Source organism: Mytilus galloprovincialis, chromosome 9 (assembly GCF_965363235.1).
Source record: "Mytilus galloprovincialis chromosome 9, xbMytGall1.hap1.1, whole genome shotgun sequence".
NCBI lineage: Eukaryota > Metazoa > Mollusca > Bivalvia > Mytilida > Mytilidae > Mytilus > Mytilus galloprovincialis.
This window is the reverse complement of record NC_134846.1, coordinates 83117357-83133147: the sequence shown is the minus strand read 5'-3', so window position 1 is coordinate 83133147 and position 15791 is coordinate 83117357. Positions and strand designations below refer to the sequence as shown.

General features: G+C 31.6%; 2 protein-coding genes across 3 annotated transcripts; one reads left to right on the top strand and one right to left on the bottom strand.

Annotated features, from left to right (window-relative positions):
• LOC143046172 (biogenesis of lysosome-related organelles complex 1 subunit 2-like) lies at positions 1-6067 on the bottom strand. 2 transcript variants are annotated; one of them, XM_076219213.1, is made up of 5 exons: positions 6019-6067; positions 3231-3329; positions 2166-2285; positions 1016-1120; positions 1-148 (listed from the first exon to the last, which is right to left on the bottom strand). In XM_076219213.1, the coding sequence occupies exons 1-5, from the start codon at positions 6032-6034 to the stop codon at positions 117-119; spliced, it is 372 nt and encodes a 123-aa protein (XP_076075328.1). In that variant the 5' UTR covers positions 6035-6067; the 3' UTR covers positions 1-116. The 2 variants fall into 2 exon arrangements, with proteins under 2 accessions (XP_076075328.1, XP_076075329.1); XM_076219214.1 differs by lacking the exon at positions 6019-6067 and adding an exon at positions 5894-5918.
• A 174-nt stretch (positions 6068-6241) lies between these two features.
• LOC143046171 (E3 ubiquitin-protein ligase RNF181-like) lies at positions 6242-15332 on the top strand. The gene is made up of 6 exons (XM_076219212.1): positions 6242-6436; positions 8942-8992; positions 9670-9758; positions 11082-11197; positions 13978-14052; positions 14671-15332. Exons 1-6 carry the CDS (start codon positions 6357-6359, stop codon positions 14728-14730), a joined length of 471 nt encoding a protein of 156 aa, XP_076075327.1. The 5' UTR covers positions 6242-6356; the 3' UTR covers positions 14731-15332.
• Positions 15333-15791: the final 459 nt, after the last annotated feature.

Sequence of the window (15791 nt, the reverse complement as noted above, 5' to 3'; positions counted from 1 at the left end):
TTTTGTAATGTGGTATTTTATGTCATTTTATGTAAATTCTATTGCACAATCAAATTATTTATAATGAATATATATCATAAGTTAAAAGTAAGTGGGAAAACATAACAGAGTGTCTGCTATCTTCTCTCCAAATTCTTAAATCTGTTCTCTGAAAAATAAAGAAGATATGAGATTATGGTAATATGTGGCAAATTGTAAGATAGTAATGCATAAAATTGAGAATGGAAATGGGGAATGTGTCAAAGAGACAACAACCCGACCAAATAAAAAACAACAACAGCAGAGGGTCACCAACAGGTCTTCAATGTAGCGAGAAATTCCCGCACCCGGAGGCGTCCTTCAGCTGGCCCCTAAACAAATATATACTAGTCCAGTGATAATGAACGCCATACTAATTTCCAAATTGTACACAAGAAACTAAAATTAAAATAATACAAGACTAACAAAGGCCAGAGGCTCCTGACTTGGGACAGGCGCAACAATATGCTTCATCTTGAAACAATCTGTTTCAATCTTTTCTCGTTTGAATTGTTTTACATTGTCATTTAGGGGCCTTTTATAGCTGAATATGCGGTATGGGCTTTGCTCATTGTTGAAGGCCGTAGGGTGACCTATAGCTGTTAATTTCTGTGTCATTTGGTTTTTTGTGAAGAGTTGTCTCAAAAACCTTTAACCTACAAACCAAAATTTGAATCTGATAAGAACAGATGGATGCATCAACTAGAAATCATCATGCCTCTCTACTATAATAGCAGGGCACAACAAATAGTTAATTGAATTGAACCCTAATATTCATCAATCAAAATTATAACAGTGGTCTTCCCTACATAGAAATTTTCATTTTAAAATAAATAACTTAGGCTGAATATTGATGTGTCTCAAGGACCCGCTCCACATACACTCAAAATGCATTGCTTCCTTTTGATACAATTCCTGGAACTGCACCTTATTTCTCTGTAGTAAATTGGCAGATTAATGCATTTTTAATCAAAAATTTAAATGTGTGTGTACTTACCTAAACGTTTTGAGTAGTTATCTAGTTTGTATGCTGCCTGCTCCAAAGTATTAACACTTTCTTCTATCTGATCAATCTGATCTAGGAATGGCTGTAATTGTTTGTCTAAGTAAATAAATAACAAAATAAATGTACAAATGACTATAACACAGTACTTTTATATGCATAGCTTTTTCCAAAACAAAAAGAAATCAATTTAATTAACTGATAGTAATGGCACTGAAAAGAGATAACATGTAATAAAATGGTTAAATGACTGTAAAAATAATGATTATTCATGCATTGTTGTGCTAAGAATATCCAAACCAATAATTGCATAGGAAAACAGGTAGTCTGACAGATCTGAAAGGCACTTAATATAGCTTATTACCTTCTGACTTTTCTGATGAAATAAGTTTTTATGTTTATTGAAAAGTTAAATTAGTATCATATGAAACCCTATGTTTTAATGTTTTTTATGCAGACCGTGTGAGACCCTCATGAGTAGTCAAGGTTGTTTTTAGTTATGTTCTTGATGCCAAAGAAAGGCAACTTTCAAGATTTTGGTAGATTTGCAAACCGTTTCCAGACTTGCTTAACATAGAGCACTTGCTAAAACCAACTACTGGTAAAAATTTAGCAAGTCTTTACTAAATGAAAAAATACTCTTTATGAATATTAACTTATATCTTATGTGTGCTGAGATTTTAGACTAAAAAATATGTGCCATAACTATTAAATTTGTCATTTCTTTTAATAAAAATTAAATTTCGTGCCATCTTCCTTTCTTCAAATCTTGGTGCATATTCCTAATATTTGAAAGATCCTACAATTACAAATCCACACATTCCTCTTAATTATTTTCATAAAAAAATCATGTGATTGTGTAACGCAGTCACTAATACTTCAGGTTTTTTTAATGTCAAATAAGGAAACTTAGTACCTGACATTTGCCTGAGATCACCCCGAGTTTTTGGTGTATTTTGTGTTGCTTAGTCTTTAGTTTTCTATGTTGTGTCTAGTGTACTATTATTTGTCTGTTTGTCTTTTTCCTTTTTAGCCATGGTATTGTCAGTTTATTATCGATCTATAATTTTGACTCTCCCTCTAGTATCTTTCGCTCCTCTTTTAGTGCAAGAGCATGTTCGAATAACCCCTACAAAGAACTTACATTTATCATTAAGTGTCTGTAATCTTCCAGCAATATCTTCAGCTGTGGATTTCATTTCAGAGTATTTGTTAATGGTAATTCTGTTCATGTTCTCTAGTAACTTATAATCTTCAATGGTTCCTGAAATTATTCAAAATTTCTCATAAAAAAATACTTTACTGTTGCTTTTGGTCTACCAGATTAAAAAATTGGCAGTTTGTAAAAAACTGAGGAGATACAAAAGAATTTTTTCTCATTAACTACTTTAAACGCCAGAGTACATGTATTTTTTTTAATTTTGTACGAAGATTTTGGAGTGTATATAAAACATAAAACAGTTAGTAATTTTTTCCACAAATTGCAAGCTTATTTTTCTTTCAGTTGATTGCAGTTGAGAGGTTACAAGAATGTCCTACTAAGTATTACAGAGTAGATACCTCAATAAAAATGATATGCTGCTGAGCCAAAAAGTAGGTTATATGAAAATAGTTAATTGTTTTTAATACAAGTTCAAGATTAACAATCACTATTCAAACTTTGGTCAATTTAACTGTTTCACAGTTTACCATTAAATTCTAATTGTACGTATACATAATCATGATAATGAGGATTCACTATTGACAATATAGGTAAAGTTATTGTATATATGTCAGGAAGATATGTGACTACCCTAGATACACCTATAAATTGCATTTCTTAGAGGGGCTGATGGTCGTAGTGTGAAATGCAGGTGTACCTTTCAAATATCATTTACATCAGACCAATCTTTAGTGATCAGACCAATCTTTAGTGATCATGTATACAACATCTAACTGTCTTGTATATCCCATTAAATCATGTTGTATTTTTACAATGTTTCATGTACAATATTTTATCGTCTTCTTTTCTATATATATTTTCTGTAATCTTTCAAAATGTTTCTCTCCAGAAATGAACATGTACATGATGTCAACATTTTTCTGTTTATTTCTCATCAGTCATGTAAAATATTTTCACACTTTTTAAATGTTTCTCTACATAAATCGCTAATTTTCAATGTTCAAATTTTGTTGTTGCTAAATGTACCTAATCTGTACAACATCTTACCATCTAATTCTCCATGTAAATATTCTGCCGTCTTTTTAAATGTTTCTCTACATAACTGTACCACATCTTCAGGTACCTCTTCTACTGCCTCTTTTGCATCTTAAATATAAATTGATGATAAGTAGCTAAATTAATGCTCAACTTGAAAAGGTAAATTTAAATAATTTGAAGTTAACTTTTTTAAAGTTTTATCGCTGCATCATAACTTAGTTGATCATAACTTGTATTAGTCCAAATAATTATGACGTCTTGAAAGGCTATTTTATTTTTTCAATTTGATGCCTTACTCAAGTTACTGCGCAGTAAGTTGTCAAAAAAAAATTAAAGTACAGGCACTAGACATTGCGTTAATAGACAATAATAATAAAAGAGGGGGCAAAAGATACCAGATGGTTAGTCAAACTCATACTCGGAGTCATAGATCGAAAATAAAATATGGGCAAAGGTACATGTAGTCCAAATAATTATGACGTCTGGCAAAGCTATTTCATTTTTTTCTGGGAAGCCTTCCTGCGACCCGTCCCAGGAAAAAATTATATTATCCCTGGCGTAGTATATTTCTAGGATTTTGATTGGTTAACGCACGTCGTTACAAAACCCATAGCACCTGGACGTTGCTACCCATTACATCGGGGAAATTCACGCACGTTTTCCTTAGTTCCATGGTTGTTCCTTACGAAATATCTAATTCTGTAGATTATTCATGATGTCTGTATAATTAACCCTTTCCTCCATAATGACGCCTTTTGACGCCACCCCCTTTACTCCATAATGACGCCTTTTTAATAACGCCTGTGTAGTACCTCAGTTGAAATGCTCTGACTATGAAATGTCTGGATCAGACTTAAAAAAATTGTATCCAATATGAAAAGGATATCCATGAGAATATCTGAATTGAATTTCATTGATGAAATATTTGTTTTCACAATGCATCAATACTTTAAACCTGATGATTTTTTTTTTATTGAAAAAATCCTATGCGAATCTAGTATGTAAAAAAAAAAATTCCATGGAGGAAAGGGTTAAATACATAATCCACTAACGATTTAAGCTTATTATGTCGATTACTTGCATTCATTTTTAGTAAATGCATCCCTATTCTGCCACATTGTCAATGAATGGGACTTCTGACCTAGCTATGCAAATGACCCACGTTGACGTCACACCGTCTATGATGTAACTCTCACAACTTCAAGCGCCAAATTCAACCCATTTCACTTTCTCTGTCTTTAGATTAAAAACGTCTTATATTTGTCTATCTGTAGGGTTCTACCAAAGGTAGTACCCTACACCTCGTTAAAAATATGTAAAAATCCCAAATTTCAATAAAAGATATGAAAAAAAACGTTACTTTCACGTTAAACTTTGTGGTTGAATTTCTCTAAAAATCGCCAGATGTAGACTTAGACCGGGGATAAATTCCTTATCTACGTTCATATCTGTAGATATGGATATTTTAACACCCTCCAATACCCTGTACACAGTTCGGCTGCGCCTCAGGGTGTTAAAATATCCATATCTACGGATATGAACGTAGATAACTTATAATAGCCTTGCCAGACGTCATAATTATTTGGACAAGGCCAATGGGGAAAAAATAGTGTCCATATATATATGTAGGACTCTAAAGTACGATGATTACGCTAAAATGCGATGGTCTACGCTAAAGTGCGATGCTTACATACGCCAAAGTCCGATGGTCCGCGAAAGTATAGATGTAAAAACGTAGTTTGATTATGACGTTAACAGTCGTTTATACAAACCAAAAAATTATGTACATGCCGGAAGACACATCACGAATATTTGATTAAAAACTTTTAAACAGGAATGTGCTTGACTTAATTTCAAACCTAACCGGGCTCAGTCGGATAAAACAAATGTGTTTATGATCGGGTGCTGGAAGAAGGACTTGTGTCTTGCGCAGCATAGTCCTTTGACAACATTTCTATATAGATACAAAATAGTATACACAGAGGTATCCTGTTTCCTGTATCCTGCTTCTATTCGAAACGAACAGATACTTAAAATCATTGTTTACGTTGCAATCTACTTAGGGTCCCATTAAAATAATGTCAGGTATTTGTAACTTATGTGACGACGTAAGGGGGTGTTCATAGTAGTGTGTAGCTACGTATACACAAATTATCACAATATCAATGCGCCCGAATTGTTGAAAAATTCATTTAACAGGACATACAGTATTTTATGACACATAATAAAATTATGTGTCATAAAATACTGTATGTCCTGTTAATTACTAAAATAAATGACTTTTTTTTAGTAATTATTACGTGCATGTACGTGGTTGGTCTTTTACATTTAGAAACAATCACTTAAGCCTGTCGGTAAATTATAACCAAGCCTATCACATATGTTATACCTTAGCATATGTATATACTAGCTTTTGCAAAAAAAAAAAGACTATTTTTTCTAAGTCCATGCACTTTAATCCCCTAACCTATGGTCCATTGCATGATAAACCATCGTGCATTAGCAAAAAAACAACCATCAAACTTTAGCGTGAGACACCATCGTACTTTAGCGTAGACCATCGCACTTTAGAGTACCATCGCACTTCATATATATTTAATATAAAAGAAGACCTCTATGCTACATTTCTTCCCATTGCCCATATTTTACTATTGGCAGACAAAACATATAACTATATTGCATGTGGTTAGATACTGAGTCTTTCTGCAGAGTATTATGAAAAAGGCGATGGTGAGGTCGAGATTAACTAATAACTATTTCTTATTTAGTTTGTGTAATTTAGGGAGTTTTTATTTACCCTCTGTCTGATTCATTTCTGAAAAAGTTTCCGTTTCCGACTCTAAATTTACCACACATGCTTACCTCATTAAAAAAATAGATTTATTAATCAAGTATTTAGCCAAAATTTATGTATTTTTGTAAAATTGCTTTTTTCTTTTGTTAAAAGTTAAAAGCATGGCAATAGCAAAATTGTCTCCAAATCTACACCATCATTGGTTATTTACTATTTTGTAAGGTCATATGGGGCCATTCAAAGTGAAAGTGAAAGTACACATATCACGGTGACAACACACTTAATTTGACTCGGCATCTCTTTGTGCCACAGACTATTTATTGACGATTGGCTACTTCAACATGGCTTCATATTTTGATGAACATGACTGTGAGCCTCTTCAACATGGGGAACAACCTAATCATCTACTTCATATGGCTAGGTGAAATTTCATTTTACAAATTAAAAAAAACTGGACAAAATCTACATTTCAAATCAGACTTAAAAAACAAATTTTCTACTCTATTCTACTGGGATAATTATATCAGGCACTGGCTACGATTACATTTAAAACGTAACAATATCTTTTCTGTATCGGTCGCTGTTGACACTGGATTGTCTTTCTTGTATATCTATACTATTAAACGAGAAGACATCATTTTAAGTGTCACTCCTCTTCCTTCCACAATAAATCAATCATCATGTCTTTGTGTCCTATGGGTACCATGCTTAGTCTCATTTATCACCCTCGCTTATGATTATTCTGTTTGGGTTAATTATTTTGGGAGAAAAACTATAATAAAGGCTTCCGTATATTTTTTCTGTCATCGGTTGGACTTTAAAGTAATAGACTTCCGTTTAGGAAGGTTAAAGCTAAACATAGTTTTCATGAGGGTCGTAATGGGGGTACCTTCATGACGAATAACTATAAAAGATCTTGCTAAATGATGTTAACAGTAATTATTAGTGTATGGCGATAAAATGTACACTTTCTTGTAGACGATAAAATTATCGACTGATTTTGACGAATCACGTTAATTTTTTTTCCAAAAATGACGATAAACAATTACTATTTGAGATCTCTGACAAATCACAATATGGATATTTTGATGAATCACGGTACAATTTAAACCAATTTGACACTAAGTCTAACTGTAGCCGAAATGACTGTTTGACGCCTGACATTAAAGGGCATTACTACCCTCTTTTATAAGTGCTTGGGGACATATTTTTTTTTCGCTTTATCTGTATTCTATGAACATACCAGTCTGATTAAAATCAAACCTCTCAGCACTCCCGTTTCTGATATGCGACATATGAGAGGTCTTAACTTTTACTTTCATTTTGGCTATTTATTATATTTTTATTTGATCCAACTTATTGTGTACTATACATATATGAATGTCTAATATTTTTTATCTCTCTTTTTGGGATATTTTTTTTTATCTATATCAACCACACTTGCATTAAAATGCATTAGATATTTATAAAAAAAATACTATATAGATTCTTTATCTACATATTCTTTAAGAACTTTTAAAAATAGTTCTCATTAATCCTTTTTTTATCTCATTGTTTGTATTGTAATGAAAATTATTGATGTTATTTATGTCCTTTGGGCCCCATAATTGGAAAATGAAATATCTTCTTCTTCATCTTCTATTATATCGAGATTATAATATTTGTGTGATCACAGTATATGGAAAATTAATAAAAAAAAAATAACGGATTTGATAAAAAAAGGCTGAGGGCTAAAATAAATTGCTCTGCCACCAAGTACCTTTGACTTTTCATATCTTTCCTGAAATTCTCAAGTCATAAAATCATCTACAAAAATTCACTCTACAACAGTTTTCATACTTTCAACCAAGCTCTAAATGCCCGCAATTTCTCCGGTGTGTTGTAGTATTATATTAAAAGTCTTGCATGTACAATTTTCACTCTGTTACACAACTCACCTGTTCTTTAACTATAGTTTAATATAGGTGGCAACTGTAATATGAGGCAGGCATAAACCTGTGAAAGGGATGAAGTCTGTGTACATTATTTTTTATAGTCAACTATTTTAAATTTAAAATCTGTTAAAAAAACAAAACGGAAATACGGAAACGTTTAAAACGTTGGTCCTGTTGTTATGGCTTTTAGTTGTGACGTCATTTTTTAACGTAAACAAAGAATTGCTATCCTGTAATATTTTTTCATATAAAAAAATCATTAAAAACAATTAATTTATGGGAAACAATATGATGTTCCTTCCAGTATTTTACAAGTCTCGTGACAAACAAGGCCAGAAGAAAGAAAGAGATGTCTGTGCAAATAAGGGAAAATAAAAAAAGTCTGAAAATAAAAAAGTTAAGGATTTTGAGTTCATTAGAAGAATGAAAATCTTGATTTTTTTTTTATTGAATTTTCTACTGTAATAGCTAGGGGACAGAGCCTAAGAAACAAAATAGGAAAAAGGCTTTAAAACTTTTCAAGTTTCACAGGTAAATTTATGCTCGTAGTACATTTCAGTCTCCAACGATAAACTTTTGAATCCAGAAGATCAATTTTACAAAATATTTAGTTGGATTCTGTTGGCTTGTACAAAAAACCCAAAAATAATTTACAAGCCTGGGCCGTCGGACTTGTGGTTAAGTGTGAAGACTGACATTTTGTGGTGACATAATTTGAAATTGATTGAGACAATAGGGTTATTTTAAACAATATTCTAGGAACAAAAAACAAAGAATGTTTTACACATTTGTTAACAATTACATAGAATTCTAACTGCTATATTAAAAAAAAAAAAAAATGCTGTGTGTTCTTTTAATATGTTACACAAAGTACATATGCCATTTATTATTTAATAGAATATGCATATTTTCTTATATTTACTTAAACCCTACATGTATCAAAACATTATATTTTCATAAAGTTTTAAATAAACACAGATAATTTTTTTTAGGCTATTGTTAGATAGTGGCTTAGGAGCAGAATGGGATATGGAGTATGGAAGGTAATTATTCATTTGAAATGTGTCGTTTGAATAGTGATGATTCTGTGCTTTTTAACCGATTTTCGAAAGAAAAAAATGCTTTTTTGATTTGTGAATGTCGGGCTGCATTGCAGGCTGGCGAGCAGATGCCAAACAGTGTCTGTTCATTAAAATTAAAACGCTTTGAGGAGATCTTTTTAGATTTAGATAATATTAGATAATTTAACACATCTACATATTATTATTCATTAATTAAATGTCAAAAGTATATGGTTTTTAAAAACTCTGCATATTTGTAATAATTATTGGTGCTACTTTATTTAATATTGATTCGTTCAACACAGATATAGGAAGATGTGGTGTGAGTGCCAATGAGACAACTCTCTATCCAAATGATTCCAAATAACAATTTATAAAAGTAAACCATTATAGGTCAATGTATGGCCTTCAACACGGAGCCTTGGCTCACACCGAACAACAAGCTATAAAGGGCCCCAAAATTACTAGACGAGTAAAACCATTCAAACGGGAAAATCAACAGTCTAATCTATATAAAAAACGAGAAACGAGAAACAGGTATAAATTACATAAACAAACAGCAACTACTGTACATCAGATTCCTGTTCATGATGTATGTTAAAGCAAAACTCATTATATATCGACATAGCCTAATAAATGAATTATAAATCCTTTTGTAGTGTATTTGGAGGTGAACGTAAAGTTCCCCCAGCATCCAAGGCCAGTGTTGAGGCTTTAGATACACATCTAGTCACACCAACAGAAGCAGGTAAGATAAGATACATAATACTACAAAAATGACATCAAGATATAGTACTTTGAAACTGTCTTGAATTTGAATTTGAATTTGAAAGTGTTGCTATTTGTTATATGCTCCACAATTACAAGAAACTGAATTAAATGAAACCTCAAGCGTAGTCTGGAAACCAGTGGAAATCATCAGGATGTATTAGTGTAACATAAAATAGAAAATTTTGTGAAATAATGATCAACATGTCTTATGTTATATTGTATTCAGACATGTTTTTCTTGGAGATAAATATTCTGGCCTGGTATTGATTGAAAATAATTAACTTTGCTCAACAATACAATATGAAAATTAATATTCTGCTCAACAAAATGAAAGACAATTCAGGGATTAGTTGAATATAAAAAAATTGGCAAAACTAACGGTGAAAATGATATTCCATCTGTAAAAATACTTCTTCCTCCTTTTGACACTCTAATTATTTTCTAGGTACATTACAACTTAAAAAAAATTACAGTACATTGTCTTCTGTGAAAAAAAAATCTGACTTATTTCCCTTGTTTTAAAAATCAATATTTCTTTTACAATGCATTTTCAATATTTGTAAAATAAGATGTAATTTATTTAAGCCCCTTCTTGAATTTGTAAGGAACAGTATAAATCTATCAAGTAACATACAAGGGGCTCATAAATTACATCTTATTTTACAACTATAGAAAATGTATTGTAAAGGAAACATTGATTCAACAGGGGAGATAATTCAGATAGTTTTTTTTGTGTTGGATTTTCTTTTACATAAGGTTTGCCAGTGTTCTTACTTTTGAACCAATCTATCACAGTGCCATTGCTTTTTCTTAAAATCTGAACTTTCTACTGTTGCTGATCAGAAGTTTGAAATATCTTACAGGAAAAGACAAATTTTACATTGAAACCTTTTTGGAAATTGGACATTGGTTTTATTCAACAGAGGAAGTGTAATGAATGTTCATTAGAAGTACTTACCAAGTGATGTTGCTTTGGTTCTGTTGCAATTCCAACATAAATTTATGTCCTAGGGCCTAGTCAACAAGGTCAAAATAAGGTCCAATTGGTTCTGATTTCCAAAGACCTTATTCTCAAGAAATATATATATTACTGCACCAGAATTGAAACCAAACCGGCCAGATAATGTTTCATATGTAATAACTTTGGTTGTGATGAATCCATTTTAGTTATTTTGGCAAAATAAATCCTGTCAAACAATTCAATCTCATATGAACCCATTGAGCCTTTAACAAATTACATATTTTATATTTCAATATGGAATGTCCATGTACTGTTTTAAGACTTTAATATTTATTTCAGCTTTAGAAAAGAAGTGTCCTATATGTTTGTCTCTATTAGATGAAGAAGATGAAGTTAAGAAGATGCCTTGTTCACACATATTTCATTCAAAATGTATATTACCATGGTTAGAAAAGGTTAGTCATAGAACAAACACTGCAGATAAAGGCCATTTTAAAGAAAATTTTAAATGAATCAATGTTTTTATACAGAAGTTGTTATAGAAATGTTTTAGCTCCCTATTTAAGGGGCAGTACAGGTGCATACAATGTAACACACGTCAGTCATTCTCCCCCAAAAAAATAGTTGTTTTGACATTTTGTGGTATACATCAATTCTGGAATCATGTCTTTCACTGGAAAAAATTGTCAATTTCGCATGCCTTTATGACGTCATTTACCAGATGGAAGGCACGCCTGTATCTCTGCTCTATTAAAAGTTTCAAGCACATTCATATTCCTCATTCTGTAGGATAGTATAGAAATAATTTATGTTCTGTATGTACGTAATCTTGATTCCTGTACGACTGAGAGAGGGTGACCATTTTATTAGATTTTAATTTCCCAAAAATGTTGTGCAGTCAAAAAATCAACATGTGTTGGAAAAAACAATACATACATTTTTGTCACGTTGTGATGGAAGTCACATGACAGACTCGTCTGAAAACCGTATCTCGGAACTGGCCTATTAGTATGATTTTTGATTTATAAATGTATTATATGGAATTTGAAGTTACAGATCAAGAACACATTTCTTTCTGGATGGCTTACATTCCTTAGGATTTAAATATTGTTTTTATGTCTAACCTTTGATAATAGGGTAACTATTTTTCTGGTCTGTGTGTCTATAAGTTCACTTGTTGGTCCATTCATCTCTCTTGTATGAGGTTCATCTTTTGGTTTAGAGATGTTGATAATCATGTTGTGGTCAGATCAACTTTAAATTTAGTACATAATGCTTATTTAAAGCAATTCTTTTTTAACTAAAAGATTAATTTGTTAATATTATATACTAGTAGTAATATATTTTACCCTTCTTCATCTGTCTGTCCGTGAGTATTTACATCTGCCTGTATGTATTTCAACATACGTCAACAAATTTATTTACCATTTCATACCTTTATCAAAATTTTATTCAACTTACTCACAATGCTAAATATTACTAGTCCAGTTATGTCTGTTTACAAATAATTTAATTTTGGATGTAACACGTCTTCTAATTGGATGACATTGTTTTGTTTATCAGCTCAAAGACATTATTTTGTTATGTGACCGTGACGTCATCAATGTTTTTTCATGGTTTACTCCGGTTTAAAATGGATTTTAGAATTAAATTATAAGAAATGACTGTAATATTTTTTCTGTCTATTTGCATTAAAATGAAAAATATGGTGCAAACTTTAAAATAACCCGCGGGTTATTCAGTTTGCACCACATTTTATGTTATTTCCAATACATGTAGACAGAAAAAATATTAGTCATTCCTTAAATGGAAAATTTGCTGAATTTGCCTTATATTTACAAGCAGGTGCGCGTCTTAGACACAGCCTTCTTTTATTTTTGTCCCCAGCACAACATTTTTATAAAACTTATGTCATCAGTTTGAAATAACAATGTCAAGGACAAGTTCAATAATCTGTGTCGATTATTTTTTTCAAAAGACTTATTCCCATTGGAAACATTAATTACCGGTAGATGGAAAATTGCATCGCTAGTGCTCTCATTTGTACAATACTTACCAGATTTTAATGAAACTTATATCATAGGTTTATTTCAGCAATATCTTTTTTAATATCTTTTTTAATAATTGGAACTCTATTCCTTTAATGTCTTTTAGAAATTTGGTCTTTATGGCAGATGTTTAGTAGTCTATGTTTAATTCATTCACAACTTCTGTAGACATGGGAAGATTTTGAGTACAAGAACCCTTGTGACAGCTGTTTCTATCCAATATAGAGTGGATTTGGAGGGGTCCTGATCCCAAAATCCGGGCTTAAAAAGTGAAATCCTGAGGTCCCAAATTTAAAGAAATGTAAATCCCGACATCCCGAAATTTGAAAAAAGAATTCCCTGAATCTGAAATCCCAAGCCTAAGGTAGCACTCCACAGTTAGAAAATAAAATTAAAAATGAGCCACAAAATGTTTTATCATCTCCTATTTCTGGATTTCTAATACATTAACCTAACTATTTGTGTTGTACATGTGCATATGTATGTAATCTGTATCTTCCATAGATTTGATTTTCAAAAGTTAAAAGGGTGAAAAAAAATCCTTTTATGTGTATCCATGGAAACATTCTGCATTTATTAATCATAAAATATTGCAAAAAGGGGGGTGAACTTGTCACATATCTCCCCGAAATTTGGATCAAACTAGAACTTCAATGCCTTTGAGTGATACCTTTTTAGAAACTCTTGAAATTAATCTTCCTAATGATCAAATAAAAAATGGGTGTCTTTCGCCTCATTTTTTCGTAAAATCTAATCACAAAGTTCGTGTGATAAAAAGTTGGAAAAAAAACATTACAATAATTGCCGGACCAATGTATGGTATGGACATATAAATACGGACTGTCATACAGAAAACAGCCTATATTACATACATTACATAATCTTGATGTTCATATAAACCCAATACAAAGGCTATTTTAATAATCAGCTATCCAAAAATGAATTTTATTGCACACTAGCTCTCATATTTGAAAAATCCACAAAATGCGAAAACTACACACCTAACTGTGGAGTGCTACCTAAAACCACCCGATCCCTGAGTTCTGAAAAAGTTCTTGCCTTGCTCCCTCAATATACCCTCAATTTCTAGTGGCATTTTAAATTTCCTGCATACCTTCGCAATGATGTTTCTTTTATAGGTTAACCATTGTCAAGTTTGCTTTGATATTATTTTTTTCTTTTTTAAGGTTAACAGTTGTCCAGTTTGTCGCCATGAGCTGCCAACAGATGATCCTGAATATGAAGAATTTAAAAAACACAAGGTATGAAGCAGTTATCTGTAAGGATGCATTGTTCAGGACTGATGGAAACATCCATTCATAAACATTTTGTTGAGCTCTACTCTTGTATCCAACATTTAATCAAATACCTGATGTTAAATCTTTCGCTATATGGAGAGCTCTACACTCTGAATGCGAAATAATTCATAGAACATAATGTTGTAGGTGTCCATATAGTTGACCTTTTATTGATAAAAAAGTAAATTGTTCTGCGTCTACTCCACATAGTACTTTTAAATATTTCACATAGAAATGGTTGCTTAAGGAAGTTTTCACACCTTGAAAATACAATATTAGTGTTGTTACATCAGTTTTAGTCCAATTTTTCCATAATTTATAACAGTTTTTACCATAGTTTACTTTGGCTGCCATCCATGATCCAAAAAATGTTATGTCTAGGGATTCAATATTAACCTTGGCACTATTTTGGTAACAGAATATTTTGGATCATATGTAATGGCCAAGGTTTTCCTGAAGCTTTTATATCTCCAAAGCCAGTATTGTGCCGGTTTTGGTTGCATGTAATGCAATCTTTACCAAAAAAACAAGCACTTCATGAAAATATTTGAATATTTTAAGTCAGATTTTTTTTCATTGCAGGCTCGAGCTAAGCAGAGAGAGTTTGAACTTGACAGTCTGCACAATTCTATGTTTGGATGATTTTAATGTTCTGTGATTAGCAGAGAGACAATATGAGCGGCAGATTATTTAATATTCTTAGTGACAACATTTTAACTTTTATTTATTATAACTATTATAAATGTCAAAATTAGTATGTAAATGCCATGGTGTAATATAGAAAAGTTGAATAGAATGATTTACACTTGAAGCATTTGTAATTGTTTACATTTGCAGATATTACGATTTTAATTAATTTTATAGCAATACTTTAATATTACTAATTCTTTTGACTATTTCACTGAACATAAAGTGTTAGTTATATATTTACCTACTTCATGTAGACTGTATTGCACTCAGTTTTGAAGAAACTAGTAATATATATAAAGTTACAGAGTCAGGGTAATATTTTGTATTTTTTTTATCAAATCAAAGAAAGACCATATGTGTAGAAAATTAGAATCCTACATCAGATAATGTAAACTATTTCAATTGTCTCCCTTAACATAGTTTGAATGGTAATCAAATACAATCAAATCATGTACCGCTGGAATATTCACATTTTCCAGCTTGAAAATATGTGAATAGGTGGGGAAAGTTATCAGAGAAATATGATAAGATCATTAAAGTTCCAATTACTTGTATTTGAAAAGCCTTGTCATTTTTTCACAGCCAAATGTCTTGCTGTAAATATGTTTAAACATACAGCCTGTATGTTTAAACATATTTATTTATAGTGAATTGGGAGTAAACATATAGAAGGAATCTTATCCTCAAGTATCCACTTTTTCATCACCAGGTATATATATTTTTGAGACCTAAAATACCTATATGAAAAGGGTGCAAGGGGCTCTCCCTATCAATTAAGTATTGCAAGAACTGGGACAAAGTTTGCAGTAGACAAGGCCATCACTTTTCTGGAAGACACAGTGATATCTATTTAGTAATTTACCTTTTATAGCTCCATTATAACCTATAACAAAAGTTGTATGGAAAAACTTCATGAGATCTTGTCAGTCAGACTCAGTCATTGTTATCTGACCATTAATCTTAGTTTCACCCTCCAGTTTTCAACAGGTCAAGAATGTTAGGTTGTAAGCACA